The sequence below is a fragment of the Callorhinus ursinus genome, unplaced genomic scaffold (assembly GCF_003265705.2).
Source record: "Callorhinus ursinus isolate GAN/ISIS: 27379988/994484 unplaced genomic scaffold, GSC_fseal_2.0 scaffold16, whole genome shotgun sequence".
NCBI lineage: Eukaryota > Metazoa > Chordata > Mammalia > Carnivora > Otariidae > Callorhinus > Callorhinus ursinus.
The window spans coordinates 3,014,829-3,026,992 of record NW_027397078.1 but is presented as its reverse complement, the minus strand read 5'-3'; the positions used below and the strand labels follow the sequence as shown (position 1 = coordinate 3,026,992).

The following is a 12,164-nucleotide window of genomic DNA, read 5'->3' as shown; positions in this document are numbered from 1 at the left end:
TGTTTTGGATACGTAGTTTAAACAAAATACATATGACGTTTGTTTCTTTTTTTCTTCCGAATGTGTCACCTGTCTGCAGCCCCTCATGCTAAGTTTCCTCCTCTTCTTCCACTTGAGTTGGACATAGAAGCTGCTATTTTGCATCAAAGTGATTTAGATTCTCCAGGCAACAGTGAGAGGCTTCATTCTTATCGCTATAATTTGGAACAGCAAAGTTTTTTCTGCATAGTAACAGGGATGTTCACATTTCATTGGCCATGGAAACTGAAGCCTGCCTCCCACTCGGAGCCATTGGCCAGTTGCATCCTCCGTCCAAAGCAACCTCAGGCCTTGCCCCCACCCACTTCCACTTCCCTCACACAGCATCCAGTACCCATACCCCCTCCGATGATGCCCTACCCCCTTCCCTGCATTGGACAATAGGGACTTCTGCTGGTTTACAGACCTAGCAGCCTTATTTGAGTGGGGAGGCCAGAGCCTGATTCTTATGCTCAGCCATTCGATAACTGCACTTTCTGTCTACAGCTTCTCAGGTGCCACTTCGGCGGGCTCATTTCACATGGCATTGGGGGTTACTACATAGTAACGGTTCACCATAAGCTGAAGAGGCTAAAGTCCAACTGCTCCTGCAGTCATTGGCTAACTATTTGTCTGTAGCTACGCAGGTTAGACCCTGCCTCTCCTACTCAGCACAGAGCAACAGGGGTTTCGCCTTAGTAACAGGCTGCTGCCTCATCTCATTGGCCACCAGGAACTAGACCCCACCTCTCTTACATAGCCATTGGCCCGCTGTACCATTTATCTACAACCCACAGACTTGGTCTAGACTCAAATTGCTGGCTTCTGTTAACTCTTCCACCACCAGTGCTCATCGAACTGGCCCTTGAACTTGGTCATTTGTTATCTAATCCACCATCAATGACTCTCTTGTCAAAATCTAAACTCCGGGCCCCTTTTAACATTTCCACCACCTCTGGACCAATCTCTAACCCCGTCGAATATTGTTCTAGTCTGCTTAGAGCTCTGATCACTCTTCTACCAACAGTGTGCTTTTCTGGCATGGTTTAGTATTCAACCTTCAATTAATTATTCCTCCATCAATGCCCCTTTGATCTGGAGCTTCAACCCAGGTCTGTTAAATTTTCCACCATCAGTGTATATTAGAACTGATCCCAAACGTGACCTCTGTGAACCCTTCCAACATTAATGACCTTGATAAAGCCTACCTGATAAAGACCACCAGGGTCACATCCATAGTCTGACATTAATGGGCTTATTAACTTGCTGCAGCAAGGGAGACCATACACCATGACTGTGGGGGATCTCACCTAGGGTGGTCAACTTCCTCAAGTCTGTCTGTGACTTTCCTGGTTTCAGCAATGATTGTCCCTTGTCCCAGTAAATCCCTCAGTCTTGGGCAAGCAGGGAAGGTCGATCACCTTAGTCTTGGCAAACAAAGGAGGAAATGGGATTACTATAGGGTTTGGGGGAAGAGTTGAGTTTAGTTAAATTTAAATGAGGGCGGGGCACCTGGGTGGCTCAGTCAGTTAAGCGACTGCTTTTGGCTCAGGTCATTATCCCAGGGTCCTGGTATGCCCTGCGTCAGGTTCCCTGCTGGGCCGGGGTCTTGCTTCTCCCTCTCCCTCTGCCACTCCCACTGCTTGCGCTCTCCTGCTCTCTGTCAAATAAATAAATAAAATCTTTTAGGGCGCCTGGGTGGCTCAGTTGGTTAAGCGACTGCCTTCGGCTCAGGTCATGATCCTGGAGTCCGGGATCGAGTCCCGCATCGGGCTCCCTGCTCGGCGAGGAGCCTGCTTCTCCCTCTGATCCTCTCCCCTCTCATGTACTCTCTCTCTCTCATTCTCGCTCTCTCAAATAAATAAATCTTAAAAAAAAATAAAAGAATAAAAAAATAAATAAAATATTTTAAAAAGAAAAGAAATTTAAATGAGGGACACCTGGGTGCCTCAGTCGGTCAAGTATCTGCCTTCGGCTCAGGTCATGATCCCACGGTCCTGGGAGCAAGCCCCACGTCAGGCTCTCTGCTCAGCAGGGAGCCTGCTTCTCCCTCTGCCGCCACTCCCCCTGCTTGTGCGCGTGCGCTCTCTCTCTCTCTCTCACTGACAAATAAATAAATAAAACCTTAAAAAAATAAAATTTAAATGAAGCAGGATTTTGATTAGCCCAAAGCAAAGCAAGTTGGTATATAAAAGAGTCAATGTTAAGTCTGGACTGTAAAGTGGATTCAGGGGCCTTTTTATTTAGAAACACTAAAGTAAAAATGGTTGGGATATGTTCACTCCAGATGCCCCTTATCTGAGCCTCTGAACCTGGGCTGGAAATTGAGGCTGCTCCTCTATGTCAAAGTGACTTGGATCCTCCAGGCAGAGTAAGATGTTTTATTCTTATTGATATAATTTCGAATAGCAAAGTTTCTGATAGTCTATGATTTTAGAGAAGAAGTTTTCTTAGCAGGGCTGGGACTAGGGTGAGGCACTCGAAGTGTAAAATTTAAGGGGGCACCAAAAACACTCAGTAATCAAGATAAATAATATTTAGTGTAATGTTTTCTTTTTAAAAACATTTTATTTTATTTTTAAAAATACTTTATTTATTTGACAGAGAGAGAGAGAGAGAGAGCGAGAGAGCACACAAGCAGGGGGAGTGGCAGGCAGAGGGAGAGGAAGAAGCAGGTTCCCCTCTGAGTAGGACTCAATCCCAGACCCTGGGATCATGACCTGAGTCAAAGGCAGACACTTAAACCAACTGAGCCACCCAGGTGCCCCAGGGCAGTGTTTTCAAAAGTCAAAATTAATGCAAAAATCCATGATGAACAAAATACCGAAACTTTAAATGCTTGTATTGTTATCTATTGCCGCACAACCAATTACTCTTTTTTTTAAGATTTTATTTATTTATTCATGAGCGACAGAGAGAAAGAGAGAGAGAGAGACAGAGGGAGAAGCAGGCTCCCAAGGAGCAGGGAGCCCGATGCGGGACTCGATCCCAGGACCCTGGGATCATGACCTGAGCCGAAGGCAGACGCTTAAACCATCTGACCCACCCAGGCGCCCTCAACCAATTACTCTTAAACGTAAAGGTTAAAACAACAAACATTTATTATCTCACAGTGTCTGTGGAGTTAAGGACTTGGGAGAGGCTTGGCTTAAAGATTCTGTTTCAGGGTCTCTAACTGATGCTATAGTTAAGTTGTTGCCTGGGGCTGTTAGTCAGCTGAGGCTGGAGGTTGGCTCATTCATATGGCTACAGGCTAGAGGCCTCAGTTCCTCACTGGCCATTGGCAGGTGTGCTTGGCAGATGGGTCTCTCCAAAGGCTGCCTGCCTGAGTGTCATTATGACATAGCACCTGGCTTCTCCCAGAGTGAGTGATATGAGGGATGAAGAGAGAGAGAGAGAGAGAGAGAGAGAGAATAAGATAGAAGCCTCTTTTTTTTTTTTTAAGATTTTATTTATTTATTTGACAGAGAGAGACACAGTGAGAGAGGGAACACAAGCAGGGGGAGTGGGAGGAGAAGCAGGCTTCCCGCGGAGCAGGGAGCCTGATGCGGGGCTCGATCCCAGGACCCCGGGATCATGACCTGAGCCGAAGGCAGACGCTTAACGACTGAGCCACCCAGGCGCCCCAAGCCCCTCTGTCTTTTATAAGCTGTTCTTTGAAGTGACAGACCATCACTTCTGACCTGGAACCCTGGGCCTCCATTAACTATTCTATGTCTATATCTTAAGAAAATATGAACTTTTCAACATCATCAATCTCCCTGGTTTGATCTAAAAACATCTGTTAATGCTTTTGCCAGAAATCACCATCTTGTTTTACTGACCATAAGCCAAGCCTTGTGAGCAATCTTCTACCATGAATGAACTTGTACCTTTGATGGTCCTCAGGTCCAGTTCTTGAACTTGGGTCTCTGTTATTCTTCAGACATCATTTCCCCTCTGGTTTGAACTGGAACCCAGTCATCTGCAACATATGTCTGTTTTGGAAGTCTAATCCAAAGGACATTGATGGTAGAAAAGTTAACCATGGTCCAATAGCTGAGATCTAGACCAGAGAGGCATTGATAGTGGAAAATCAACAAATGCTTACTCTCCCAGTCTATAAAAAAAAGGGTACATATGGTAAAAGAGTTAGCAGCATCTTGGATTCATGGTTAAAATACAGAGGCACTGATGATGAAATCATTAATAGAGCACATGAATTCAGATCAGAAGAGTGCAACAAAGTGTTGGTAGAGTTAAGAAAGACCCAGGTTTGAGATCAGCCTAGGAAGCACTGATGGTAGAAGTTAGCACAGTCCAGGATTTGAGATGTTGCCCAAAAGTCATGACAAGAATGTTTCGGAAATTTCTGTAGAAGTGTGTGTGCTACACTAGTGTTCTCACATTTGCCACTCTTTCTTCCACTCAATTCACAAATACTGAGAAGTTGACACTCTAACTCTCCAGACTGTTGTGCTGAGACCCAGAGAGAGGGTCTGAATGTTCTTAGGGGACACAGCAATCTATGCCCAGGCTTAGCTAGGGTCTACCTGTTGTGTTTGAAATGCCTTCAGCAGGGAAAAAAGCCCTCTACCTCTTGTCAGAGAAGACCTGCAGGAGGGGTACATGTAGGAGTAGGTTTTGAAGAATGTTTAGGTTAGGGGTTCAGAGGTGAAGACCACCTAGAATTCTCTCTTCTCTCCCAAGAGTACGCAGTAGCTCCTAAATTCCCATAAAAGAGAGGTCAAGTGGCTGCAAACTGGTTGACAGGAGAAGTTAGGGGCGTGTCTCGGAGATGTATTTTCCGCGAAAGTATGTTTACAATGTTTTCTAAATATTTTTCTCTTGGCAGTTTGCTTAAAAATATTAGTTGTCCATATCAGAGGTTATTATTATTACTGTTTCTAGCCACTATCATTTTAGTGGGGTAATGGAGATTGAGGGGGTCTCAATTCCCCTCTCTACCAATTCCAGCACATCGAAACAATGTATCACTATGACTCCTCCCCACTCCTCTCTAGTGGTATCACCCAGGAGGGGATCAACAATAACCTGACTTTCCCCACCTCTTCCCAATGGTATCTCCAAAGAGGACTGTACCATACTGACTCCTTCCCCCTCTTGCCCAGTGGTATCGGCCAGGAGGAGACTGTACCATTCTAATTTCTCCTTTCCTCCGAGTGACATCTTCTCGAGGAAACTAATCCTGGTTTTTCTTCTTGTCCCCAGTGGTATCTCCTTTAAAGATCTGGACACATCTACCCTGCCCCCGGCACCTCTGATTCTGTAAACTTTGCACAGACCTATAGAACCCAGTTCCAAAGACCAACTTCTCCCGGAATGCTTGCTCTCAGGTTTCTACCCCTGAGCAACGTCCCCCGCCCCCTCCTTCGGTGGAACAGCCCACTGTACGGAACGGGCGCTAAGATGGCGGCCTCCATGGAGGAAAGCCTCGGCACAGCCATGCTCTTCGCCCAACAACGCCACTCCTGGACAAAATCTCTGCAGATCCATAACTGCACCTTGCTCAGAGTGAGTAGACCACAGCATCACAGCCCTTACGATGTGTGCGAGACCAACACCCCCCGAAGGGGCACTGTGGGGGTGAGGACAGGAAACGGAAGTGGTCCTCCCAGGACGTTTAAGTCTTGTTGGCGCGCGGCGCTAAAGCGAGTGCACGAGGTTTTGTGGCGTGACAGTCATCAGTGATTTTGAGGTGACGGCTTTGTTGGCTTTGGGGAATGACGAATTGTCAGTTTGTAAGGTCCATTGGTGGGAAGTTGAAGAATCTGGTGAATGGGAATCTGTGAAGGTCAGGGATGGGGGCTTCTGGGGTAGTCAGTTTTTAGATTCCTTGCTGCGTCTTGTTTTCAAATCTTAATAGAGTGTGTTTAGATTTTTTCCTTATCAGTCTCCCCAGGGGTATGCTAATCTTACTAGTCTTTCCAAAGGACCAACTTTTGGCCTTGTTGATCCTCTCTGATGTACCTTTGTTTTCTATTTCCTTGATTTCTGCTCTTACCTGTACCATTTTCTCTTTAACTTTTTAAATTGGATGTTAATTCATTAATGTTCAGCCTTTCTTCTTTGTTAAAAACCATTTAGAACATAAATTTCTCTTTAAGAATCTCTTCAGCTGCATTCCACAAAATTTTACATACACCATCTTATTATTATCGAGCTTTGTGTTTCTTATTATTTATATTACTATAATGTAATGCTTTTTGGGAGAGTTGACATTTTTAGCACATCTTATCCAAGGATATGGTATATCTGTGTGACTATTTTATATTTGTCAGTTTTTTAAATTGTAGAAGTCCAACTCCTTAAATATATTTTATGTATTTCTTGCCATCATTAGTAATGGGTTTTTCCCTGTTTTCATATGATCATTGCTATTATAGAGGAAAAACTATCTGCTCTTATAGTTTTATCTGGTATCCAGCCCCTTTCAAATTGCCCTATGAATGCTAGTAGTGTCTGTTTTTTCTATGTATAAAATCATATCATTGGCAAAGAAAGCCACATTGCCATTTCCTTGCAATATCCATTCTGATTGTTTCATCTTCCATAGTGTGAGCTAGAGCCAGCAAAACAATTTTGAGTTATATTAGACATCCCTATCTTGTTGGTAATTTTAATGGCAATAGCTTCATCGTTTTACTTTTTAGCATAGTAGTTCAGGGCTGTGTTTTGTGAATGATTTTTGTGATATTTAAGTGATTTACATCTTCCCTAATTTTGGTTGGAGTTGTATTCGTAATGTCTCCTGAATTGTGTCAAATGCTTTTCTGGTGTAAGTTAATAGCAGCATCTGCCCCCATTTGTTGATTAATAAATATTATTAATGTTGAACCATCTTCTGGAAAGAAGACGCTAAGAACTTCTTGTAGAAGAATTCAAGAGGGATTTTTCACCCTAAAATGGCAAAATAATTAAAGAGGGCAGAAGAGATACCTTTCGTTCAGATTACCAGGTTTCCAGGTTTCTTGCCTCCACAGTCACCCAGCAGGTCCCCATGGACAAGTCCTTCCTCTGTCCACCCCATAGGGCTTTAGCACCATTCGTTGCCCCAATTCTGCCCTCCCTGCAAACCCAGATCCACCTTGAACCTATAATTGAGGACTAGTCTGGCTAGGTAAGGTGTGAAGCTCCCTGTGGAGCCACCCCGGAGTAAAAGACTCTGAGGTCATTAATTTGACTTCAGATACCGTGATTGTTTCCATAATCCACCCTAACACTCAGAGTGGGGTTGCTGAACTTTGTGGTGTAAATGCGGAATGACGCTGATGACATGGATACTGTCCTTTTAGGATTTCTTGGTGTCTCTGTGGAGCTGTTGAGTTTTCTCCTTACTGGAGGCTGTGGGATCTTCCATTCATTCTGACCGCAGCCCACATACCGACTCCCCTCCAGCTTTGGAAGGTGGGCTGAGACCCAGGGTGAACATGCCAGCTAATAGGAAATCACCCCAGAGGTTCCCTGCCCTGGTTCCAGGACAGCCTGGCAGATCATTTGAGGTAAGAAAGGAGGACCCTACTTTAAAAGTTTTTTCTTGTATTTTTTTAAGATAAATTTTAATTTGGAGATAATTGTAGATTCAAATGCAATGTACCATTTACCCAGTTTCCTCCAACGGAACATGCAAAACCTTGGTACAGTATCACAACCAGGATATTGACATAGGGAGCATTTCCAACACGACAAGTACCCCTCATCTTGCCTTTTAATGTACGCAACCACTTCCCTCCTCCCCTGCTCCCTCCATAACTCCTGGCCATCACTAATCTATAATTTTGTCATTTCAAGCATGACATATAAACGGAATAATACGGTGTGTAACCTTTTGGGACTGGCTTTTTTTACGCAGCAGAATTCTCTGGAGATTCATGCAGATTGTTGAGTATATGACTAGCTTGTTCCTTTTTATTGCTGAACAGTATTCCGTGGTATCAATGTACCACAGTTTGCTTAACCCACCTCTTGTTGAAGGACATCTTGGCTGTTTCCAGTTTTTGGCTATTATGAATAAAGATGCTATGATTGTGTAAGGATTTTGTATGAGATGAATGCACATGAATACAATTGCTGGTTTGTCTGTTAAGTGCATTTCAAACATTAATTGACTTAGTTTTTTTAGTACAGCTTTAGATTTATAGAATAATTGAGAAAAATGGTACATATAGTGCCATATTCCGCTCTACACCCCCCCATAGTTTCCCCATGATTAATGTCTTGCGTTAGTGTAGTACATTTGTTACAATTAACCAATATGGATACCCTATTATTAATTATAGTCTACAGTTTATAGTAAGATTCATTCTTTGTGTTGCACCTTCTTTAGGTTTTGACAAATGCCTAATGACACATATCCGCCATTACGGTTTCATACAGAACAGTTTCATCTGTGCCTCAGCTATTCATCCTTTCTCTCCCTATGCTTGAACCTCTGGCAACCACTGTTTTTTTTTTTCAGTAACATCTCTATAGTTTTACCTCTCTTAAGATGTCATATGGTTGGAATCATAGTCTGTAGCCTTTTCAGATTAGCTTCTTTCACTTAGCAATTTGCATTTTAGCTTCCTCCATGTCTTTTCATGGCTTTATAGCTCATCTGTTTTTATCACTGAATAATATTCCATTGTATGGATGTACCACAATTTGCTTATCCATTCACCTATTGAAGGACATCTTAGTTGTTCCCAGTTTTTGGCAATTATGAATAAAGCTTCTATGAACATTTATATATAAGTTTTTGTGTGGGCATACGTTTTCAGTTCACGTGGGTAGATAAGTAGGAGTGCAATTGTGGGTCATATGGTAAGACTGGCTTTGCAAGAAACTGCCAAACTGTCTTCCAGAGTTCTTCACCATTTTGCATTCAAACCAGCAATGAATGAGAACATCCTGTTGCTCCTCATCCTCGTCAGCATTTGGTATTGTCGGGTTTTTCGATTTTAACCAGTCTAATAGGTGTATAATGGTATCTCGTTGTTGTTGTTTTTTAAAGATTTTGTTTATTTATTTGAGAGAGAGAGAAAATGAGAGATGGAGAGCACGAGAGGGAAGAGGGTCAGAGGGAGAAGCAGACTCCCTGCTGAGCAGGGAGCCTGATGTGGGACTCGATCCCGGGACTCCAGGATCATGACCTGAGCCGAAGGCAGTCGCTTAACCAACTGAGCCACCCAGGCGCCCTCTCATTGTTGTTTTGATTTATAATTCCCTAATGAAAAATGATGTTGAACATAGTTGTACATGTTCATTTGCCATCTGTATATTTTCTTTGGTCAGCTGTCTATTCAGATTTTTTGTCCTTTTTTTAAGATTTATTTATTTATTTGAGAGGGGCGTCTGGGTGGCTTAATTGGTTGGGTGTCTGCCTTTGGCTCAGGTCATGATCTCAGGGTTCTGGGATCGTGCCCTGTGTCAGACTCCCTGCTCAGTGGGGAGTCTGCTTCTCCCTCTCCCTCTGCCCCTCCCCGCTGCTTATGTGCTCTCTCTCAAATAAATAAATAAATAAAATCTTAAAAAAATAAGATTTTTTTCTTTGAGAGAGAGTGCGCACACATGTACATACATACACGCAAGTGAGCAAGTGGCAAAGGGGAGGAGAGGAACAAGCAGACTCACACTGAGCATGGAGCCTGACTCGGGGCTTGATCTCACGACCCTGAGAATATGACCTGAGCTGAAAGCAAGAGTCAGGTGCTTAACCAACTGAGCTACCCAGGTGCCCGGGTGTATTTCCTTTCTGTTTGTTCCACTGATATATTTGTCTATTCTTTCACCAATACCATGCTTTTTTTTTTTTTTTTAAAGATTTTACTTATTTATTTGTCAGAGAGAGAGCACACAAGCAGGGGGAGCTGCAGGCAGAGGGAGAAGCAGGCTCTCCACTGAGCAGGGAGCCCGGTGCGGGGCTTGATCCCAGGACCCTGGGATCATGACCTGAGCCGAAAGCAGACAGTTAACCAACTGAGCCACCCAGGCATCCCTACCGTGCTCTGTTTTTTATTGAGGTCTCATTGACTTACAACATTATATTAATTTCATGTGTACAACATAATCATTTGGTATTTGCATGTATTACAAAATGATCACCACAGTAAGGCTAGTTAGCATCCATCACTGTACATAGTTGTAGAATTTTTTCTTGTGATGAGAACTTTTAAGATTTACTCTCATAGCAACTTTTAAATAGGCAGTACAGTATAATTAACTATAGTTGCCATGTTGTACATTACCTACCCATGACTTACTTTATTTTTTTTTTTTAAGATTTTATTTATTTATTGGACAGAGAGAGACACAGCGAGAGCAGGGAACACCAGCAGGGGGAGTGGGAGAGGGAGAAGCAGGCTTCCCGCGGAGCAGGGAGCCGGACGTGGGGCTCGATCCCAGGACCCTGGGATCATGACCTGAGCTGAAGGCAGATGCTTAACCGACTGAGCCACCCAGGCGCCCCTCCATGACTTACTTTATTTATTTATTTTAAAGATTTTATTTATTTATTTGAGAGAGAGAATGAGATAGAGAGAGAGCATGAGAGGGGAAAGGGTCAGAGGGAGAAGCAGACTCCCTGCTGAGCAGGGAGCCCGATGCGGGACTCGATCCCGGGACTCCAGGATCATGACCTGAGCCGAAGGCAGTCGCTTAACCGACTGAACCACCCAGGCGCCCCTCCATGACTTACTTTATAACTGGAAGTTTGTATCTTTTGACTCCCTTCACCCATTTTGCCTAACCCTTACCCCCACATCTGGCAACCACCAGTCTATTCTCTGTACTGTGAGCTTGGTTTTTTTTTTTTTTTTTTTTTTGTTGTTGTTGTTGTTGTTGTTTTTAGATCCCACATAGAAGTGAGATCATATAGTATTTGTCTTTCTCTGACTTATTTCCCTTAGCATAATGCCTTGAAGGTCCATCCATATTCTTGCAAATAGCAAGATTTCCCCTTTCTTTTATGGTTGAATAATATTCTATTGTGTGTGTACACACACACACACACACACACCCCATATTTTCTTTATCCATTCATCTGTTGATGGACGCTTAGGTTGTTTTCACATCTTGGCTATTGTAAATAATGTGGCGATGAACATGGGGTGCATATATTTCTTTGTTAGTGTTTTTTTTTTCCTTTGGATAAATACTCAGAAGTGGAATTGCTGGATGATATGATAGTTCTATGCTTAATTTTTTGAGGAACCTTCATACTGTTTTCCATAGTGGCTGTACCAGTTGCTATTCCCATCAGCAGTGCACAAGGGTTCCCTTTTCTTTACATCCTCACTAATTTGTCTTTTTGATACTAGCCATTCTAACAGGTGTGGGGTGATACATTACTGTGGTTTTGGTTTGCATTTCTCCAATGATTAGGTTACTGATTTTTTTTTTTTTAAGTAGGCTCCATGCTCAATGTGGGGCTTGAACTCACAGCCCTGAGATCAGGAGTCACATGCTCTACCGACTGAGCCAGCCAGGTGCCCCTAAATTAGTGATGCTGAGCATCTTTCCATGTACCTGTTGGCCATCTGCATGTCTTCTTTGAAAAACTGTCTATTCAGATCCTCTGCCCATTTTTTTAAAAAGATTTTTTTAATTTATTTGAGAGAGCGAGAGAGAGAGCATGAATGGTGGGGAAGGGCAGAGGGAGAGGAAGAAGCAGGCTCCCTACTGAGCAGGGAGCCCAACATGGAACTCAATCCCAGGACCCTGGGGTCATGACCTGAGCCAAAGGCAGACGCTTAACCGACTAAGCCACCCAGATTGTTTTTTGCTATTGAGTTATATGGATTTTTTTAATATATTTTGGATATTAGCCTCTTATCAGATACATGATTTACAAATATTTTCTACCCTTCTGTAGGTTGTCTTTTCATTGATGGTTGATGGTTTCCTTTGCTGTGCAGAAGCTTTTTAGTTTGATGTAGTTCTACTTGTTTATTTTTGCTTTTGTTGCCTTTGCTTTTGTTTTTTGTTTTTTTTTTAATTCATTAGAGAGAGTGCAAGCATGAGCAGGGGGGAGGAGCAGAGGAAGAGGAGAGAAGCAGACTCCCTGCCGAGCAGGAAGCCCGATGTGGGGCTTGATCCCCGGACCCCGGGATCATGACCTGAGCCAAAGGCAGACGCTTAACCGACTGAGCCACCCAGATGCCCGCCTT

The 12,164-nt window shown here is 43.4% G+C and overlaps 1 protein-coding gene across 7 annotated transcripts in view; it reads left to right on the top strand.

The window, feature by feature from the left end:
* The first annotated feature begins 5,412 nt into the window (after positions 1-5,412).
* ZNF157 (zinc finger protein 157) overlaps positions 5,413-12,164 on the top strand; it is a 44,610-nt gene continuing 37,858 nt past the window's right edge. For 2 of the 7 annotated variants that reach the window (XM_025857954.2, XM_073901889.1), the window contains exons 1-2: positions 5,543-5,716; positions 7,314-7,520. In XM_025857954.2, coding sequence (XP_025713739.1) covers positions 7,449-7,520 — 72 coding nt within the window. In that variant the 5' untranslated portion in view covers positions 5,543-5,716; positions 7,314-7,448. The other 5 variants (XM_073901886.1, XM_073901888.1, XM_073901887.1 and 2 more) reach the window with 5 other exon arrangements.